This window comes from Acanthochromis polyacanthus, chromosome 11 (genome assembly GCF_021347895.1).
Source record: "Acanthochromis polyacanthus isolate Apoly-LR-REF ecotype Palm Island chromosome 11, KAUST_Apoly_ChrSc, whole genome shotgun sequence".
Taxonomy (NCBI): domain Eukaryota; kingdom Metazoa; phylum Chordata; class Actinopteri; family Pomacentridae; genus Acanthochromis; species Acanthochromis polyacanthus.
The window spans coordinates 18,338,234-18,358,856 of NC_067123.1; the positions used below are offsets into that span (position 1 = coordinate 18,338,234).

General features: G+C 40.8%; 1 protein-coding gene and 1 long non-coding RNA gene across 4 annotated transcripts in view; both read left to right on the forward strand.

The window, feature by feature from the left end:
• LOC127536169 (uncharacterized) overlaps positions 1-20,623 on the forward strand; it is a 358,454-nt gene that overhangs the window by 281,907 nt on the left and 55,924 nt on the right. The window lies entirely within an intron of this gene.
• LOC110949715 (retinoic acid receptor beta) overlaps positions 1-20,623 on the forward strand; it is a 245,840-nt gene that overhangs the window by 208,636 nt on the left and 16,581 nt on the right. For both annotated transcript variants that reach the window (XM_051955798.1, XM_022191896.2), the window contains 2 exons: positions 10,409-10,585; positions 20,023-20,227. In XM_051955798.1, coding sequence (XP_051811758.1) covers positions 10,409-10,585; positions 20,023-20,227 — 382 coding nt within the window. The remainder of the gene's footprint in view (positions 1-10,408; positions 10,586-20,022; positions 20,228-20,623) is intronic.

Here is a 20,623-nt window from a genome sequence, read left to right on the forward strand (position 1 = left end):
CTCACTTAACCCCAGATCATATTTAATGATCTCTCTCTCTCTCTCTCCACTGTTCTCTGTCTCCCTTTATCTCCCTTGCTCTCGGGTGACCACAAAATAGATTGTTTGCTTGTGACAGTGTCCAGCAGCTGTGGTGCTAACTGCCTCGCAGTAACAACCTCAGGGGGATGGATGTGCTGTGAGGGTAAGGGCTGCTCCAGCTGTCTCTGCACTCACTTCAGTGTGTTGCTGGTTCAAGTCCTCTCACACTGAAAGAGCTCCCGGGGCTGGGCTTAGACTGATGGTGAAGTCTGCCAACATATTGAGTACATATTGGATTTTGAGAAAGGGATGTCTTATTAGGTTGTCAGTTTTCTCACCTGTTCCTTTTTCTTCAGTAGCTTCAGGGGTGTAAAACCTGTCTCACTGTACTACGTATGATCCACCTGAGCTCACAGCCAGTCTGTTGTCATATTGGTCATGTTGCTCTGCTGGGTTTACAAGAGCTGTTAAGGTTAAGACTTTGACATTTTGGGAACTACACTTAAGCCAGCGTTGCATGTCATCCAAACTGCTTGTTGGATGGTGGTATAACCTCAGACACCCCCTCCCCACATACCTGTCTGACATCGTATCCATAACTTTCCGAAACCAAAAATCTGACATTTACACCCACTTCAAACTGTAACTGGTCAACTATGCAAAGAAAGCATGCTAGGTTTACCTTTAAAATGGTATATAACATTAAATATTTCAAGGTACTTCATTTTTCACCCTATGGTGGCCAGAATCTGTATGCGTTCCCATGCTACAAGCCTGGACTTTTCATTTGCAGAAGAGAGCGCTACCCTGTACAGTATACAATATAAGTAAGTGTGCAATATCACCTACATGCTGTGCTTGCACTAGCCATTCGCCACTTCGCCATAGGCGAAGCCTTCCTCAGGATGGCGAAGCCATTCTTAGCATGTTTTGCCACTGTGGCGAAGCTAACCCCCAATTTCCACATGACGCGCAAGTGCCGCCTGTCCCTGAAGCGCCGGTGCGCACCACGGTGCTGGAAATTCGCTTCAGGTCTATTTTCTGCGCTGCCGCTTCAAAACCTCGTAAATTCACTGTCGTTGACAAAGCACCAGACAGGAAGTTAAACCGGAACTTTCAAAATAAAACACAATGCACAACCTCTCGGACGCAGTAAATGCGGAAATTACCGTTTTTTATGTAAAATAAACCATACAAAATTAACTATTGGATAAAGAAAATCACTCATTTGAGATTAAAACATAAATCATGTACTCAACCATGCTAGAAGTACTATAAATCACAGAGCAATGTGGCTGGGACGAGCAGAGGGACCTTGTAGAAGCGAAATGAGGTGTGATTTATTTATTTTCTGTTTATATCTTGTGTCGTTATCGTGTGATTTCGCTATTCACAAGAGAGCCTCTCCGAGGAGCAGTCCTCCCCCTCCGGACGACGCGCCGCTGAACTGCGCTTCCATTGTGCTTTGACTTTCGGAGCAAGACAGCGTCGCTCCGCTGCGCAGCGCTGTCGCTTTATGTGGAAATTGGGGCTAATTTTGCCTAATAAATGTGAAAAAAGGGTTAACTTACAACTTTTTCGTAATTTTGCCGAGCGATAATCAAAGAAAATAACAAACCGCGACTCCTTTATTGAAGAGCGCTACCGAGTATATGTTGAAATAAACTGAAGCAATATTGAACATAATTTTTGGCCTCAAAATGCACCAGAATGCAGGAAAAGGACTCCATTTTTTAAAAATTTTAAATAAAAATAAAAAAAGTGTGGCTAAATGTGGCTAAACAAAATTCTAGCACTGTAGGCACAGTGGCTAGAGACAAATTTTCCCTAGCGCAAGCACAGCTACATGTCAAATGATTCCACATTGTATGGGGATGGCTAGTGTGACGTCACGGACCACTTCCGTGTCCAAGCCGCGGCGCACCGAATGAAAACACAATGGCAGTAGCGAAAGAACCGGTCACCTTTTTCACTGTGACATCTTATTTTGCGGATTTTCCGAAGTCGGTAAAGCGAGGTCTTAACTCTTATAACTCAAACAGAGTTGTAAGAGTTAGTGTGCTGGCAGGTGGTTTTAAAGGGAAAGTGCAGGCGTCAATGAAAAGGAAAACGTACAGTGTTGAGGTGAGTAGCTAAGTAGCGTAAGCTAACAAACACAGGATGTCAGAAATAAAGCTAGCTTTATCATCTGTGTGAGGTTAAATGTCGTTTACTTGGCTTTGTTAGAGTTATGTTAGATTTGAAAAGTATACTCTGAAGATTCCCAGCAGCACACTCTAGCGCTAACTTCTGCCGGGAGCACATGGCTAATTTGCATATGTAAATAACTACGCATCTCTTTACACTAATCATGAATCCATAACAGTTAAAATAATCTTAGCCAAACATTTTTAGCAAGTCAGTCCAAGTATTGGACTCAATTAAATCCAAGTCACATAGACCCATATCCTAGTCAAGTCGAGTATTTTGGGCAGATTGGTCAAGCAAGTCCAAGTCCCCAAAACTGGGACAAAAGTCTCCCTCGGCAGACTTTATTCTTATAAATTAAAAGTATAAACTTATTATCAGAGACTTTAATCTCGACCACTTTTAGTTTCTTTTGTAATGTGGCCCAAACACTCCTCATAACACAAAAAGACAACATAATTCAAGCGGCTAATACTAGCTAGCGCACGTTAGCTCCCGGCGCTAAATGTATTTTCTAAGATTAGAAATCCGACTTACCTTATCAGTGTCAGCCATCTTCTCTTCTCCTTTTCGTCCAGAGGAAAGTGGTAGAAAGATATCGTTTTATTTACATCATTTCTATTGTTGCAACACAGGACACAACACAGCACCATTATATCGTTGGTTTGGTAGGACACGGAAGTGACGTTTTTGGACACGATGACGTAGTTACTAGCCATCCCCATAACCTGACAGTAATTGGAGTACTTCTAAGTTGAACAGTAGAGTACTTTCTCTTATGCAACATTAAAGGTTTTTTTAGCCTTATTTGATAGGTACAGTGTAGAGGCAGACAGGAAAGTAGGAAGAAGAGTGGGGGGAAGACATGCAGTAAAGGATATGAGCGAAAATCGAACTTAGGACGCTGCATCGGGGACTCGTCCCTGTTTGTGGATCGCCCGTTCAACCAGTTAAGCTATCCTGGTGACCTCACATGTATCATTAAAAACTAGTAGTTTAAATTTACAGCAGTAGAAATACAGGTCCAAAACTAGGAACTCAAGGCAGCAAAAGTGAAGATGCTTATTACTGAGATTCACATCGTTTATTTAAAAAAATATATATATTGTTCAAGTCCAGGGCTGCACAGTGGGGTCAGTGGTTAGTATTTTCACCTTACAACTAGAAGATCCCCAATTTGCATCCCAGCCTGGGCCTGGGATCTTTCTGCATGGAGTTTTCATGTTCTCCCTGTGCATGTGTGGGTTTTCTCCATCTTCCTGTCACAGTCCAAAAACATTCTGAGGTTAATTGGTAACTCTAAATTGTTTGTAGATGCGAATGTGAGTGTGATTGTTTGTCTGTGTGTGTTGTCCTCTGATAGACTGGTTTCTTGTCAACTAATGAAGTTTTCTATGATCAGTTTCTATGTGTAGCCCTGTGATAGACTGGTGTTCTGTCCAGGGTGTCCCCTGCCTTCACCCTAAGTCGGCTGGGTTAGACTCCAGCCCCCTGTTACCCTAATGAGGATTAAGCGGTGTATAGAGAATGGATGGATGAATGGATGTTCAAGTCCGCCTTTATTTTTGTTGTTCTACATTTTTTCAGACTTATTTCAGCCGCTCTTGGCTGGAGAGGTTGTGTTGCTCTACCTTTCACTTTTGTCCTTCTTCAGAAACTCTTGCGTGATTCTGACACTTTGCTTTGGATTGTTATTATGCTGAAATATTTCTTTTCTGCCTTGATTTTTCAGACTGGGATTCATCTTTTCAGCCAGTGTTTGGGTATAATCATAGAAATTCATGATTTCATCTGAAAATGTTGCACTTATGCAGCTCCATGATATCACATTCCCAACTCTGTTCTTCACTGTCAAGACTATGCATTCACTGTGGTGGTACTGATGAGGTTCATGCCAAATAGGTGTGATCTCACCTGACGCAAAAAAAAACCAAACAAAAAAACTTTATCTTTGTCTTATCTAACCAAAGAATATGCTCTTAATATTCATCAGGATTCCTTTTGTGTTCTTTAGTAAACTTTAGCCTTGCAGCAATTGTTTGTTTTTTTTTCTTCTAGGGACACATCCGTAAAGTCAAATACTGTGCAATGTGTTAAGCACTTTCCAGTCTGTTTTTCAAAGTTAATAGCACCCTACTGTATCTATGGCATAATGTTACGACGACCACTGCATCTCTGATTAGTAGTACTATAGCTTGTTCCATACCTTCTGATTACGACTGCAGCTTAGGTGCCACTGATTTTTAGTTGGTAACTAATCTTCTTGTATCCTTATTAAATCTTTATGAAGCCTTGAAATGACTTTTTAGTTCCTCTGGCAATTCTTTTCCACTTAGAGCCGTTTACATGCAGATAGACACTGCTGATAGGTCCATCCATCCATCCTCTATACACCGCTTTATCCTCACTAGGGTCGCGGGGGGTGCTGGAGTCTATCCCAGCTGACTTGGGCGAAGGCAGGGGACACCCTGGACAGGTCGCCAGTCTGTCACAGGGCTACATATACAGACAAACAATCACACTCACATTCACACCTACGGGCAATTTAGAGTAACCAATTAACCTCAGCATATTTTTGGACTGTGGGAGGAAGCCGGAGTACCCGGAGAAAACCCACGCATGCACAGGAAGAACATGCAAACTCCATGCAGAAAGATCCCAGGCCCACCCTGGGATTCGAACCAGGGATCTTCTTGCTGCAAGGCGAAAGTGCTAACCACTACGCCGCTGAGCAGCCCCCGGCTGATAGGTTCATAACTGAAAAGGTTCTGGTGTTCACAGCTCATTTTAGAACCATGTCAGTACATTTAGCCTAACTGAACATAACAGATTTGCTCTGTTGTGTTTGATTTAGTTTCAGCGATCACAGCTGTATTCACTTTTGTTGCAATGGGTTTGTGCTTTGAGGCTTGCATAGTCTGTTTTAAAGTAGCCTATTTATCTGGGATTTTTATAAATGGAAATACTCTACTGTTCAACTTAGAAATAAAGCAGTTATTGAGAGGTGATACCATTTGGAATGATTTGACATTTCAGTCATTCTGGGTGTAATAAAAGGACAGCAAAGCAGCTCAGTTTACTGCTCATGTGTAGGAGGGTGGTGGCAAGTGGAAAAAGTGACCACTGCTGGATCCCAAAGTTTTAATTATTACATTTTGAGATCCAGAAGTGAAACTCAGAGGTGTACGAAGTGTAATGGCAGCCAGTGGGATCGTTGTCAATTCTCTCCATTGGCCACTAAAAGTTCCAGCTGACGCACAGTTTGTACTTGTAGTCATGTACAAGGAGTGAATAATCCTCTATCTGGGTTTCAGTATTGAGTTGTTGGTCTGAATCTTAAAGAGGATCCCTGACAAGAACAAAACTCAAAAAGACAATGATGTCATATTTGGCATGAATGATTTGATTATATAACACTCCTTTGACTGGACTTAAAACCTTTGTCTTATACAATATTCTTGTGAAAGCTATGAGCAGTTTAGACTTGAAAATCAGAATTTAAGAGATTGATTTTCTCAGTCCCACTTAAATATCATCTGTATCTGTGCTTTAATGTACATAGTTTTATAATGCCCTATTTTTTACATGTTCATTGCTTCCTCTGTCATTTTAATGTATTGTTTGTCTTTTTTTCCCCATTACGTGCTTTTAGCACTGCAAAGACTGATGGTAGGATTTATATTCATTTTCCAAATAAAAATAAAAGTGTCAGATATAACCACGTTAAATATCACGACCGTCGTACATCTCAGGCTGCAGCTGTGTACAGGTCTTGTCATTAATACCGACTAAAATACACAAACATTCTGATCAGTCGCTCCTGCTTGTCCGCAAATCTAATTTGGATGGAGATACTATGCGCTGACTTCATTACAGTTGTTCATGCTGAATAAACAAGCTAAGTGTCCAAGGAGTTTGCTTGAAGACACAAAGCGCTCTTTGTCAGCGTCTCTTTGCAGTTGCATTCATGATCAGAAAATAAAAAAGGCTATGCAACAGTCAATTACAGCAGCACGACGGCTTTGTTTCCACGTCTCCTGAGGCCTGTGAATCATACTGTGTACCATCCACACATCACACGATTTGTGCTGGCTGGGGTCATGCCACAAAACGTTTGATGCTGTCAAGAGCACTTTTTATACAGTTGTATATTGTGTGTTCATATGATAAATCTTTGTATATGCTAAAGCTGTTATGCAATGGGGAATCAAACAGTGGAGAAGCAGAAAAACATATAAACTATGATAAAAAAAAATATTAAATACAAAGTAGTTTCAGTGCTAGACTGATACATTGTAGAACTTTTTCTAGAACCTGTAACTGATATCAGATCATATAAATTACATGTACATTCACATCTAGGAGTTTAATTTATGTAGCATAAATAAACATTATGTTTTCTGCCAGCAAATTGTTATTGCTTTGTTTTCATTTTTTAACAAAACATTTTTCAGCATCAGAAAAGATTTGGAGTCACTATAAAAATCTTGTCTAATGCTTAAGGTGTTCATCATGGCTGTCTTGCATGTCCTGTGTTGCTTTGGAATGTACATCTTTAGACATATTGCTGACACAAAATGGGTAAAATTATACAATTTATCAGAGCCAAACACTGTAAACACAGAAAGAATTGTCAGATTTTTAACTTTTCATAAAAAAAATCATGCGTGAAAAAATAAATTATTTGCATCAGGTTTTGTTAAAAAAAAAAAAAAGAAAATGTAAAACTGCACAAGCATGGAAACACATTAGAAAGGTTGAGAGCAAAATAAAACATACTGGATTGGAAGATATATACACTAATGTGAAATCTCTCCAGAGTATGCAGAGTAGAAAAAGAAAAGCTTTTACTTTGTAGAGGTTGTAAAATGTAGATATGTGATGCACGTGAAGCCTCAATTTTTTCCATTAACGTAGCTGCTGTGGGTAAAATAGTTTTCATTTTTTTGTATTTTTTTCAATTTGTGTCAACTGAAAAATCAAAGAAATTAAACTTTTATTTTTAAAAAAGAAGCATTAAATAGTATTTTTAGAAGATTTGTAGTAAAACATCCAAGGCAGCAGGAATAAGAACTAAACAGCTCAGACCAAATGTGTTGTTAAAATAATGGAAAAAGACTACAGGTAGAAATAATATCTGTCTTGTAATTTTGAGAGCCATGGTTACTGTAAAATTGGGCAATGTGATAACTACATTTCACAGGGTTCAAAGGCCTGTTTTTTCTGGTGTCCAACCAGTACACACCGTATGTAAAGAGCTGCTCAGTGTGTTTGTGTCTATCGGTGTGGCTGCTGCGTCCTTGCTACATGTGGAGACTCATTCATGCAGGACAGATGGGCTATTTCAGTGTAAACCATCAGAAAACAAACAAATGATCATCAGATGCTCTGTCCCCACCATCAGCCGGCACAACGCCACTTTCCCCCACTTACACCCAAACAATTCCCCAACTGCTGCTCATTTCTTCTCTGTCTGCCGGGATCATGCTATCTTCTGCTCTGATGGCCTTCTCTCTCTCTCTCTCTCTCTCTTCTCCTCCTGGCTGTTTCCTGTTATGGCAAACTCAGAATTGCTGTTCAGTGTTCACTCAGAAGCATGTTGCTGAAGATAAAGTGAAGCTGATGCATCCATTTGAGTCTAGAAGTGAAAGAAATTCATTAGTCTGAGTAATTACTGGAGCGTTTTGGTGTTGCATCATGGTTGGACTGCTGTGCCGTAGACGTTCAAACCTTCTGCAGGCTTAAAGTGTGAAGGATTTGCACATTTAGAACAGATAATCAACTTTTTTATAACCACACCTTTATTTTCTTGGGACTTAAGACTAAATGATTGGGTGCTTTTGATTAATTGGCAAGAAATTCCTTCCATCCATCCATTATCTATTTACCGCTCAATCTTCATTCAGGAGCGGGGGTGATTTAGGTGAAGGCAGGGGACACCCTTGACAGGTCACCAGTCTACCACAGGGCTACACATAGAAATTGATCACTGAAAACTTCATTAGTTGACACGAAATAGTTACTGAAATTTTGTCTGACAGCTAATAAGAGGCTCAACAAACGGAACATAACTCTGCTAGGCTGGGGAATCTGTAGGCACATAACAGAAGGCAGACAAAGAAAAGTTTGACACTGGGAGCTTCTTTTAAAAAAGTTTCTAACAAGTGAAGAGGAATACTGATAAGCTGATATTTTTGTAATTCTGATACAGTATTTGTCTCCTCTAATGATAGAATGTCTACAGTGCTGCAAGGTATGAAGGTAAAACAGTATGGGATTTAAGGAAAATCCTACTTTGTGACAACTGGAATTTCACTGTTGTTTTACTTTCTGTTTCCGAGTAGAATGACTCATTGTTTCATTCTTACTATTGTATCCAATGAATTTAAAAAAAAAAGCCAATCATGAAGACTTCTATAATTATTATTTCTTTGTTTTTATTCTTTGAAGAAGTGATGTGAACTTCATGTAAGTCAAAACTACAGACAAACACAGTGGGGTACGTGCACAATCATTATGTTTCATGGCCAAACATAATAATTCTGTTTCATGGTCAAACCAAACATGTTTCATGTAGATGCAGATCACAATGTTCAGGAGGAATCTTGGACCATTATTCCTCACTGAATTATTACAGCTCAGAACGATCTTTAGAATGTCCCATCATGGTTCTGCCCCCTATGTGCTTCACGTCTGGGATGAAGTTGTCAGTGCTCAGAGGCCTTCTTGCACCGTACGCAGTGCTGTATTGTTTTAAAGGCATCCACCTGGGTTGATTTATTAATCCAAAAACATTTTCCCTGCACTGTTGCATATTAAGGCACAAACTTCAAGCACGTACTGATGTGCTTTTTGGAGAGCAACGTTTTCCTCTTTGTTCCATGCAGCCACACACCACCATTTGTGTATGTTAGACTCATAAACAGAGATGTGAACCAGATTCCTTTAAAGGTTCGGTCTTATTCCCAACATGCATATGCACACGAAGCTAAGCTTGACACAGCAAAACCATCTGAATCCAACACCGAATCAAAAGTATTTTTAGACCCTGTTTGGTGCAGGTTTGGTAGCAGAACCCCCAAACATCTTTGTAATCACCCACCTCACCCATTTTATAGATGGACTTTCTACACCCCTTATACTATGAGTTGCGCATTGTAAACACTTTTTACCCAACATCTCAAACACACTCTCAGTTTTAGCTACAAAGAATGTGGCTTAGATAATCTGTTCAAAGTGCTTTTTTGCTCCACTTGACTTTGTTACAACAGTGCTGCCATGTTCCCCTTTGGCTAGTTACGTTTACGAGTACACTGTTGGCTTTATTGATAAAATGATAGCCGATTGTTACTCCTTCAGATGGAAAGTACAAATGTATAAGTCCAAAAAGAATGCAGAAATGACAATGAACCAGAATTATCCCTTTTAATCCAGAGTGTTCTGATTGATTCCTTTTGGCAAACAACTAAAATTGAAATGAGAAGAAAACATATTAGGGGTGCATGACACTTGCTGTCTAATGATCTTTAGTCAAAGCCAGTATCAGCCCGTAAATCAACAAACTCATGCATCAGTCTCACCTTGCCTTGCCCATCACCTCCCATGAGAGAATCTCCAAGCACTTCTCTTGCCTCCCTCCTCCCACATTGTCTCACTGCTCTCACATACTTAACTTTCCTCCCTTTCATCTGTCATTTTCTCTCTTTCTTTCCTCTCTCTGGTGCCTTACAGCACTTTTACTTCCACTTTTTCCTCTTTCTGTCTTTCCTCTTTCTTTATTGCTCTGTGGCTTCCACCCATCCCTGCTCCGCTCGTGTTTGTGTAGGTTCTGGACCATATATCTGTATTAATGGCACCTCTGGCTTCAAACCACTCAGCGCTACCTGTCACCGCTCTGTTTCTGCATCCCATCATTGCCAAAGCATCCCACTGACACTGTTACGCTCATTATCGCAGGGCCTGGCCACCCGGCTCGGCTCAGCTCAGCGTATTCACAACAGCAATCCTGCCAGTGTTTTTGAGAGCTTGGGTCTTATGGAGCCTATTTACTGTATGTAAGTGTGACACATATAGAGCAGAATGAAGACGGTGCACTGAGGAGATCATTAGCAGCAGTCTGTGCAATGACAAAAGTAGCTGCCTCTTCGCCTGATGCCTTGTTCTCTGTTTTTGTGTGTGCTTGTATGCACGTGTGTTGCAGAACTCGAGTGCAGACCACCGTGTGAGGCTGGACCTGGGCCTGTGGGACAAGTTCAGCGAGCTGGCCACTAAGTGCATTATCAAGATCGTGGAGTTTGCCAAACGAGTGCCTGGCTTCACGGGGCTGACCATCGCGGACCAGATCACGCTCCTGAAAGCTGCCTGCCTGGACATTCTGGTGGGTGTTGGTTCTGGTAGTTCAAACATGTGGAGTAGGAGTGGTGACTAGTTCTTCAGTTGCGAAAGTGGCCACATGGTGAAGCGACTTTGGCACAAACGTTTCGAACATGCTGGGGACATAACGGCCAATCGGGAAGTTTTTCACCAGCAGTTTGAGTATGCAGGGTTCAGATATGCAGCTCCTTCACTGATGACGATTGAAGGCATCCACCCTCAGAGCATGGACCCGGTTTCAAAGAGAACTAAAGTAAGCACTGAGCATGCTCCCTGCACCAATCTGGTGCCAGATTCGTTGGATCACATCAAGTGTGTGATCTCCAATCATCCTGTTCACCCCCACATTATTCATGATATGAGGGTTAACACATTATAAATGATTTAATAATCATTTAATTTGTCAGCAGAATACAGGTACTGCTGTGTACCAGTCTCCCCCTCTCTGCTTAGCCTGTTGAGCTACTATCTGAACTCACCTGTGTGACTGCAGGAATAAAACTCTGCAGACAGCTGTAAGGCGTGGGTCAGCGCCCTTTATTCACAACGGAAACCCTGCATGACTTCTGCTCTGCACTTCCACCCCTAGTGGCCCCACACTGGGCAGGAGGCAGAGACACAACTATCATGGAGCAGCCAGCAGCTGCAGGTGTCTGTCAGTGAGATGCTCGCAGTGTCCTGATATCATCGATGCAGATGAGCAGAGCTGCTGTTTTGGTCTGGAATGTCACGCTATGTTGCTGACTATTGCTATCTTCCTGCATGAGAGGCGAGAGTGTGCTTGTCAGCTAACTTGCCAGGGAGCATGCTAGTTACCACCTCTGCTAGTATAATGAACCCATCCTTGGGGGTCATTGACAGGTAAGGAAGCACACTGGGCAGCCAGGCCAGTGGTGATGGAAGGGAACAGCCTCCCTACTGCACATGTAGTAAAACAGTTTTAAAACACACAATAGCATAGACAGTGTAAAAGTTTATCACATCTCTAACATTCCTTTTATTTAAAATACAAAAAAAAGGCATTAGTCATCAAATAAGTGGCACAAGTATTAGATGAAATCATTAGAGAAGCAAGATTTTAATCATATTTAACATTTAGACACCTGAATGCTGTTACTGGTTAGGCAATACCCAGCAGGACTCGTGTAGTCTGTGCTGCTTCTATTTGATCGCCTTTTGAACGCAAATCTTTGTAGATTTCCAATCATTTTGAATCATACATCCATCCATTATCTAGAGAGCTGGAATCTATCCCAGCTGACCTGGAGTGAAGGCAGGGGACACTCTTGACAGGTCACCACTCTATCACAGGGTTACACATAAAGACAAACAATCACACTCACATTCACACCTATGGACAATTTAGAGTCACTAGTTAACCTCAGCATATTATTGGAATGTGGAAGGAAGTTGCAGTACTCGGAGAAAACCCACGCATGCACAGTGAGAACATGTAAACTCCATGCAGAAAGATAGGTAGGACTCAGACCCGGGATCTTCTAGCTGCAAGGCAAAAATGCTAACCACCGATCCACTGTGCAGCTACCATTTTCAATCAGTGAATCAATACAAATCACTAAAAAACATGTGTTGACATTTTCACAAGTTTGCAGTGTGCACAGTGTGAACTTCTGTGTCTTTGCCTTCTTTGCATACATTATGTCATCATACTGTGAACCAGCTTCCCTTTAATACAATCACTCCAGAATGCAAAGTCTAGGTGCTTTTTCACCAGAGTCTAAGCCCTCCTAAAATATTCAGCAATAAGCTAAAAACCTCCCCAAACTCTTCACAGCAGTGACATAACACAGTTACATAAACACACTTCTTTATCAGACAGTGAGATGTCTGCTTGAGTATATCTAAGTATTTATTTTCTAATTTTCCTGTTGTTCCTCGGCATGTAAGAATCCATTCATTCCTTTAAACTGTGTGGTGAGGCATTAGCCTCAGATCTCTGGGGGATTGGTGGGTTTAACCTCCAGTCCAGCTCTCATTAGAACAGCCCTCATGCCTTATTGGATGACCTACTCAGCTGGCCAATAGCATTCAGGAAGATCCGATTAATTGATCGTTCCAGTCAATTCAATTCATCATGCGGAGTAGCTGTGGAGATTAGATTACACACGGAGAGACATTTCTCAGTCTCTAATCTTTTTTAGGATTTTTTTTTAACATTGGGCAGTCAGTCGTTCTCCATTTGTTAATGATGCAGTGTGTTCTTTATGGAGTACAGATGCGGAAATGTCTGCAGGCTGCCGGCGGCTCAGTGTTTGTTTGTTATTTAGGAGTTGTTAAGTGGAGCGATGTACTGTACTAATGTAGCTGCAGTAATGAGATGGAAAAAGGCAAATGGCTGTCTCTGTTCCTCTTCTGTCTCTATCGTGCATGCTTGGCTGTTGTGGTGTTTCAGAGAGGGAGGAGGCACAGGGTGTTGGGGAGGCAGTGATTTGATTAGCATTCATTGCTCAGAGGGAGAGGAAGGAAGAGACAGTGGAAAGAAAGTGATGGCAGGATTGTTATGTTTTACTTTGTGACCTGAACTGAAATTCAGAGTTTAACTCTCAGTACTAGAATCGTTTTATTGCTTTTAGATTATCAAGGATCTCGGCAGAGAATGTCTCCAAATGTGGCAACGAGCTGTAGGAGACACAGACATGTTTTATGTTATCGCATACACTGCTCTTCAAAAGTTTGGGGTCACTTTGAAATGTCCTTATTTTTGAAAGAAAATGAGTTTTTCGATGAAGATAACATTAAATGAATCAGAAATTCAGTCTAGACATTGTTAATGTGGTATAGGGCTGGGCAATATGGCCAAAAAATAAAATCTCGATTTTTTTAAGTCATCTTGGAAGATTACGATTTTAATCGATTTTTGTTGTTTCGTTGCGGTCTGTTTCCTATGGCTAGTGCTAGCCATGCCGCACTCCATGATAGAGACAGTGCTGCGAGCACGCTTCCCATTCTTTAGGATGCCTCTGCTGGAGGTGCTGAAAGAGGTTAGTTGTGCTGCTGCCCTTCGTTTTCACAGTACTTTTGCAAACCTTGCACATGACTGTAGTTTGCTCTGTGTCAGTCTTGTCAAAGCCGAACCACTTCCATATAATCGATGTAACATGAGGCCCTTTTCTCGCGACCAACTCTTCGTCTGCTGTTGTGTCCGCCATGATGGGGGTGGGAGTGTTTTGGCGGAAGGAGATGAGAGGCGGAAGCAAATGCCAGTGCATAAGTCGTGGAAGGCAGAAGAAGAATCTGTATTGTTATATATTTAAGCTCGCCTCGATTTTACGATTTGGCAAATTTTCAAATCGTCAGGTTTTAAAAAGGCGAATTAATCTAATTAATTAGATTTATCGCACAGCCCTAATGTGGTAAATGACTTTTCTAGCTGGAAACAACTGATTTTTAATGGAATATCTACAAAGGAGTAGAGAGGTCCATTTCCAGCGACCATCAGTCCTGTGTTCTAATGTTACATTATACATTACAATTATGTTAGCACATGAACAAAAGTGAGTTTTCATAGATAACATGAAATTGCCTGGGTGATTCCAAACTTTAGATAGTGTGTGTTTTCCTATGCTGCTATAATAGCCTGTATATGGAGCCACAAAACATCATCACAACAGTGATGGCAAACAGAAATGGACACTGATGTGATTTGCAACTGGAGCGTACTTAGTAGTGATTGAAAGGTGGAAACATCGAGGTCCAACCTCTTGCCTGGTCCCAGTGTGAGAATCATGGACATACAGGTAAATGCAGCTCTGTCACTCATCACTGCAACAAATCTTTCCTGGTCGTCTCCTACGGTGTTACAATGACAAGAATTCCCCATCGACATCAATCTCAAAAGAGGAGTCTGTCAAACTATTGATAAGATGCCTTCAACTGCAAGCAAGGTGTGTTTTTAGTTATTTTAATATAAATTTGAATCCAATCGGGTCGTATGTTTTTAACACCTCCCTATGTCATTAGTTTTCTATTTGTCTTCAACATTATCATTTAGCTTTTATTTGTTTATTCATCATGGCTTTTGTCTTGAATAATACGTTACAATACTCCACCTCAGTGGAATTATGTGAGTAACAGTGTTGGTTTGTCTGTCTGTTTGTTAGCAACATTACTCAAAAATGGACTTACGGATTTGAATGAATTTTTCAGGGAAGGTCAGAAATGGCACAAGGACGACCTGATTAGATTTTGGCAGTGATGCGGCTTATAGTCTGGATCCACGGATTTGTTAAAGATTTCTGTATTATTGCGAGATAACCACACGATGTCACTGTAACTATGACAACAAGTGAACACTACGTCAGCTGCCTGCTGACGATCACATGATTGCGATCCTACTACAAATACAGCTGCAGACTTATCAGGACTTATCAATTGGACATGATACAAGGAACAACTGATTAAATTGTGGGGGTGTTTCCGAGTCCCATCAACTCCCGGCGCTCACTACATATTTAGATCACATGATTCGGTATCCTTACATAATGTACATATGCATAGCACACGCCTGTGCTCAACGCAAGGTCATTTTGTTTGTGGGTACATCTCTATTAAATGGCCACATTTTATAGTGCCGTGATTTCTGCCACTATTTTTTTCAAGATTCCAGCCGTCAGAAATGATAACTGAGCAGCCTTGGCAGAGTACTTCGCTCTCTGGGTGCTTTTCTTGTTTAATTTTAGTTTGCAAATTAATATGGATTTAAGGTATTTTTCATCATAGTTTTTATTGACTTGTTTTTTCTAAATCAGTTACAAAGATGCTGTTGCATGCATTTTATTGGTTTTCTTTGGCATCTTCCGAATGTGTTACTAAAAGAAGCAGATAGTGCTCCTCCATGAATGACTGAAAAGCACAGACAACATTCACTTTCACTTTTCCTCCTTTCTGGTTGCTAATAACTTTTTTTTTTTTTTTACACTTTATTGCTTTTCTCTTGTTTCTGGAAATCAGTCACTTCACACATTAACCCCTTGATGCTTATTATCATGAAATTCGCATCATACCACCTTCATTTAGACTTCAGCCGAGATAGCGTATCCATTCCCCAAATGCCGGTTTATGCATATTCAATACGTACCTCAGAACCTGTTGCGAGCACTGCTTTCTCGTAGCGCCAGTCGGAGTGGGATCGAATTATTATACCGGGCTTTGCAAAAGTTCTGTTACACGGTTTCATGATCTTTAGAGACGTTTACATGTCGGAGTGAAAAATTCCATTAAATAAACTGAAAGTTCTACCTTATAGGCAGGTGTCCTTAATACAATTTTTTTCTCCGGTGAAGTTGTATCAAGATGGAAGTCAAAAGAGTTGAGATATCTGCTCTCCTTCATGCTGGCCACAACAAGTCTGACAGAGCCAAGCAGCTGAACATCAGCCGGATGACCGTCCACAGAGTCGCGGAGAGGCTCAAGAATGGTGAAGATCTTTCAGTGATCTTTCAAGAATGGTGAAGACCTGAAAGATCTTCACCATTCTTTAGCCTCTCCGCAACTCTGTGGACGGTCATCCGGCTGATGTTCAGCACAAAGGAGAGCAGATATCTCAACTCTTTTGACTTCCATCTTGATACAACTTCACCGGAGAAAAAAAATTGTATTAAGGACACCTGCCTATAAGGTAGAACTTTCAGTTCATTTAATGGAATTTTTCACTCCGACATGTAAATGTCTCTAAAGATCATGAAACCGAGTGTAACAGAACTTTTGCAAAGCCCGGTATATCTGTTATTTTTTATTATATATCTGATCTATGTGTAATGGACAAATTAACAATCTCCACTCATTTTAACATCAGCTGGAAAGCAAAAACAAACAAAAAAAAGTTTTTTATTTAATTCTAAATGAATTTGGGCGTCAAGGAGTTAAAACAGCAACCTGTGATTGGTCGGAGCCAACATACAGTCTGTCATTGGACTTGTAAAAGTCATGACAAGACTCACGACTCTGTAGTGACCATCTAATCGAGCACGAATATGCTGCACCCTTCATTACATACATATCTACATAAACTAGCCTGTGTACACACGCAAATGGTTTGTTAACCATTGACCAACTCATTAATTAAAAATCAAAAATATGTCATAAAGAAAGTATTGCTCATAAGTTCTCCCTGCACTCTGGGAATTGTGCTTTTAAAAGACATTAAATGTAACACAGGGCCTGACATACAGGATGATCTATATTTTGAAGAGGGAATGTAAAATTGATGATTAATGCATGAAGGTGCATAATAATGTGAAGTGGAAATGCAAAGTAGCTAAATCAGATCCAGACACAACGTCGATGCTGATGAAAATGAGGAGTGGTTGGCTGCATGTACAGTATTTATTATTCCGTGTGTATATGTTTTTAAAAGGTTCAGTTTCAGCGGCACTGCCGTTTGGGAGTTTGTATTGACCAAGTCATACTTGTCAGATGTGACAAAGCAGTGGAGTGAACTCCCAGGGACACAGAGGTGAGAAGTTGAAGGCCGACTGTGATGACTTTCTGGCTCTCGCTCAGCCATCAACATCGGCTCCCCAGCACATTTTTATGGTGAAGGGCGTAGATATTGTGCACAAGGGCTGGGTGAGGGAGTGTCAGAGAAAAGATCAAACATTATGTGTGTATATGTGTGTGTGTACGTGTGTGTGTGTCTAAGCGCAGGCCTGGCCAGCCGGTGCGAGTCACCGCCAGTAGCCATGTTTTATTCTGTTTCATGTTGCAGACACGCCTGCCACTCACTGTCAGAGCCAGCCCACTCAAATAGCTTCAAAGGCAGCTGTAGGCTTCACATCCACCATCAGTTGCTTCATTAGGTGCGCACACACACACACAAACACACACGTGCAGTGCAGCAGGGAGACCCAAAGGTTGTTCTCTCTGAGTGTGTGGAAGGTCATTGTTTTGGTTGTGCTTGTTGCCTCGGCTGCTGTTTTATGGGAAGCTCGGTAGACCTGCTTCAGAGTTCTGACATACAGTCTACTTGTTACTCTTCTGTTTATGATGGATTCCACCAATATGTCCGGTATGTAATGGTATGAAAATAAAAATGAGGCATTGTGTTAGAGGTGGTAGGTTGTTGAAGCTGGATTCTAGTTATTCCACGTCTATTTTACATCTGTTTGTTTTCTCACTTTAAAGCTGTATCAAAGGATATGATCAGTTCAACATACCACAGCGTAACATTAACATTCATTCTTGCGTCTTTGGGGACTTCAAGGTTCAGTGCTCAAGGTTGCTTTATTTATACCTGTAGTCAGATTTGTTTGGCAGAAAAAAATATTGCATTTTTGCATTCCATTACAAAACACACATTGACCCTGACAGGCAGGTACTTGATCGAGTGACAAGACGAAAAGCTTCATCGTTAGTGGATTCTGGACTCCCCCACTGGACAAATCTAGGTTCACTATTTGTTTTCAATATACAGTCATGTGTAACAAAGGTGCTTCCTGTGACAATTGTTAACTTTTTGGACATATTAGAACAAGCAAATATTTGATCCTATTACACTGTACATAAATAAAAGTGATATTCAAACAGCCCTACATTTATCACACCTTGAAATCTTCCAAATTACAACCAGGGATTCCATATTTGATCCCAAAGATCAGAAGCTCCACAGGTGGTAAACCTCTGACATCTCGAGGCTGCTGTTTTCATCAATATTAACATGTTTGGTGTCATCAAGACAATATCTACAGACTGCAAATAGGACCTTCACAGCTTGTGAGTCTGCAAGGTATTTAAAAAGAATTAGAAATTATTCCACCGTGAGGAGAATTAATAACTATGTTAGTTTGTCGAGGACAGGCCACCCCAACAACTTCAGCACAAGTGTTAGACTGTTTGATATGAAAAGTTATCTCCAAGATCCTCAAAAATAGTAATAATTTATTAATAAATGATTTCTACATTGTTACAAATGTATTGTGGTGCTGAGCTGTTGTACGGTCTAATCACTCAATCACCATAAAGTTGTTCTCATAAATGGCTTATTACTGATCATAAAGTATTTGTAACTGATTTACAGAACACTAAAAAGTCCGTTTAGACTCATAAACTCTTCAGAAAGTATGCCTTATCTTACTTTTTTAAAGTTTCTTTTATAAATCATGACTTATGAACTTCTTACACTGACATCAGTGAAGTTTAGCTTCGGGCAAAACATTTTTGTTGAAACAAGCAAAAAAAAATCTGAGCCCAAGACATGAAAGACTCATAAAGATGATCATCAATTCACTGTAGCACTCTACAATTGTAGCAAAACAGCAGCCCAATGCAAAACATTCAGGAGGCCAGGATTACAGCTAAAATGATTTTGTTCAGTGGATGCCTTCTTTCCCAGTGACATCAAATAAATTGTGAAAAACGACAAGCTACGATTGGTCGAGTTCCAGCTTGTTGTCATATCACTCAAAGGTTGCATCGAAAAACTCGAGGTTTGTAAAGTGCAGCCAGTGCAGAATTGCATTCTTCCAAACAGCCAGCAGGGGGCAACTCCTATGGTTGCAAAAAGAAGTCTGATTGTATTAAAGTCTGCCTCATCCTTGATTTATTATCTTAGTAAACATTTACCCATTGAGTTTATTGTCTCAGTAAGCATGATGTTCACTTTGTAAATTATGGTCCCATTTAGAGTGAAACAGACAATAAAGCGGGGCATATTTTAGGGCGGGCCTACCTTGTGATTGACAGGTTGCAGCCATGTATGTGTATATCGTATCCTTGAGTTCTCATGCGTAATCGTGGCTGTCTATTTTTTAAATGAAGGCTCCGTTCTCGGCTAAGTGACAGTGAGAATTTCTGATACTACGATTATCTAATGTGACACAGTGACCATCATATCAGACAAAAATATCCTCTATCCTGTCATATAATGAATGAGTTATTTTTAAGCTTAAGTTACACTGGAGTTTTGTTCAAAATCCCTTCTTGCACAACCATTCATTACACCTTATTTATCAGACACTTGAAAGTGAGCACAAAATTTTGATTTAGGACTCATACTAAACATTTGTTCACAGACAGCAGTGTACATGGGATAGACTCCACTTGTTTCATTCCATTGGAGAATTTTTAAAAGCACTATACAGTCATGAAAGTTCACACTCAGAATTGAGACACTCAAATAAAATGGCAGATAGTAATTGTAGTGCTCTATATAGTGAATAAGGAATGATTGAGGACACAGCTTGGTATATTAGTGTCCATAATGTGATTTAATGCTTTCTGAAGACCATTTCTATCCTGACAAGAGTAAAAGTCTGAGAGAAACCTTCAATCCATGTCAACTTTCGCAATAAAAACTGGTCAGCCTAATAGTGTTTAAAGCCAATCTCTCATAAAACAACCCCCAGCTGTATTTCACCTACAGTTTTCTGTGCACCAAATCCCTGCTGACTGATCGTCTCTATGCCTTCGTTCCCTCTCTGTCAGATCCTGCGCATCTGTACGAGGTACACCCCCGACCAGGACACCATGACTTTTTCAGACGGGCTGACCCTCAACCGGACGCAGATGCACAACGCTGGCTTCGGCCCGCTCACCGACTTGGTGTTCACTTTTGCCAACCAGCTGCTGCCCATCGAGATGGACGACACGGAGACAGGCCTCCTCAGCGCCATCTGTCTCATCTCGGGAGGTGGGTAAACAGGGGCAGAGTGCTGGGCATCTAGTGAGGGGAGGGTGAGGGAGGGACAGCAAAGAAGGAAGGACAAGATAAGACTGTAACTTACTGAGAAAGGACACAAATATCAGCTTCTAGCACTGCTTCATAAGCAACACTTGACACTCCGAATGGCATGTTGTATATAGGCTGTGAGCTGTTCAACCACAGAATGATAGTACTGTTATTAGTAGTAGTCTTCGTAGTAGTGGAAGTATTAGGAGTATCTTCCTGTAGTGCTTCTTCATTGAGCTGTAGTAGAGGGACAGTCACAAAAAACACAATTCTATTCTCCCTACAGTGTAACTTCATAGTAACTTGAGCTGTAAAATTCAGTCCATCTTTTTCCAAGGACTTTGGATTTTGTTTGTG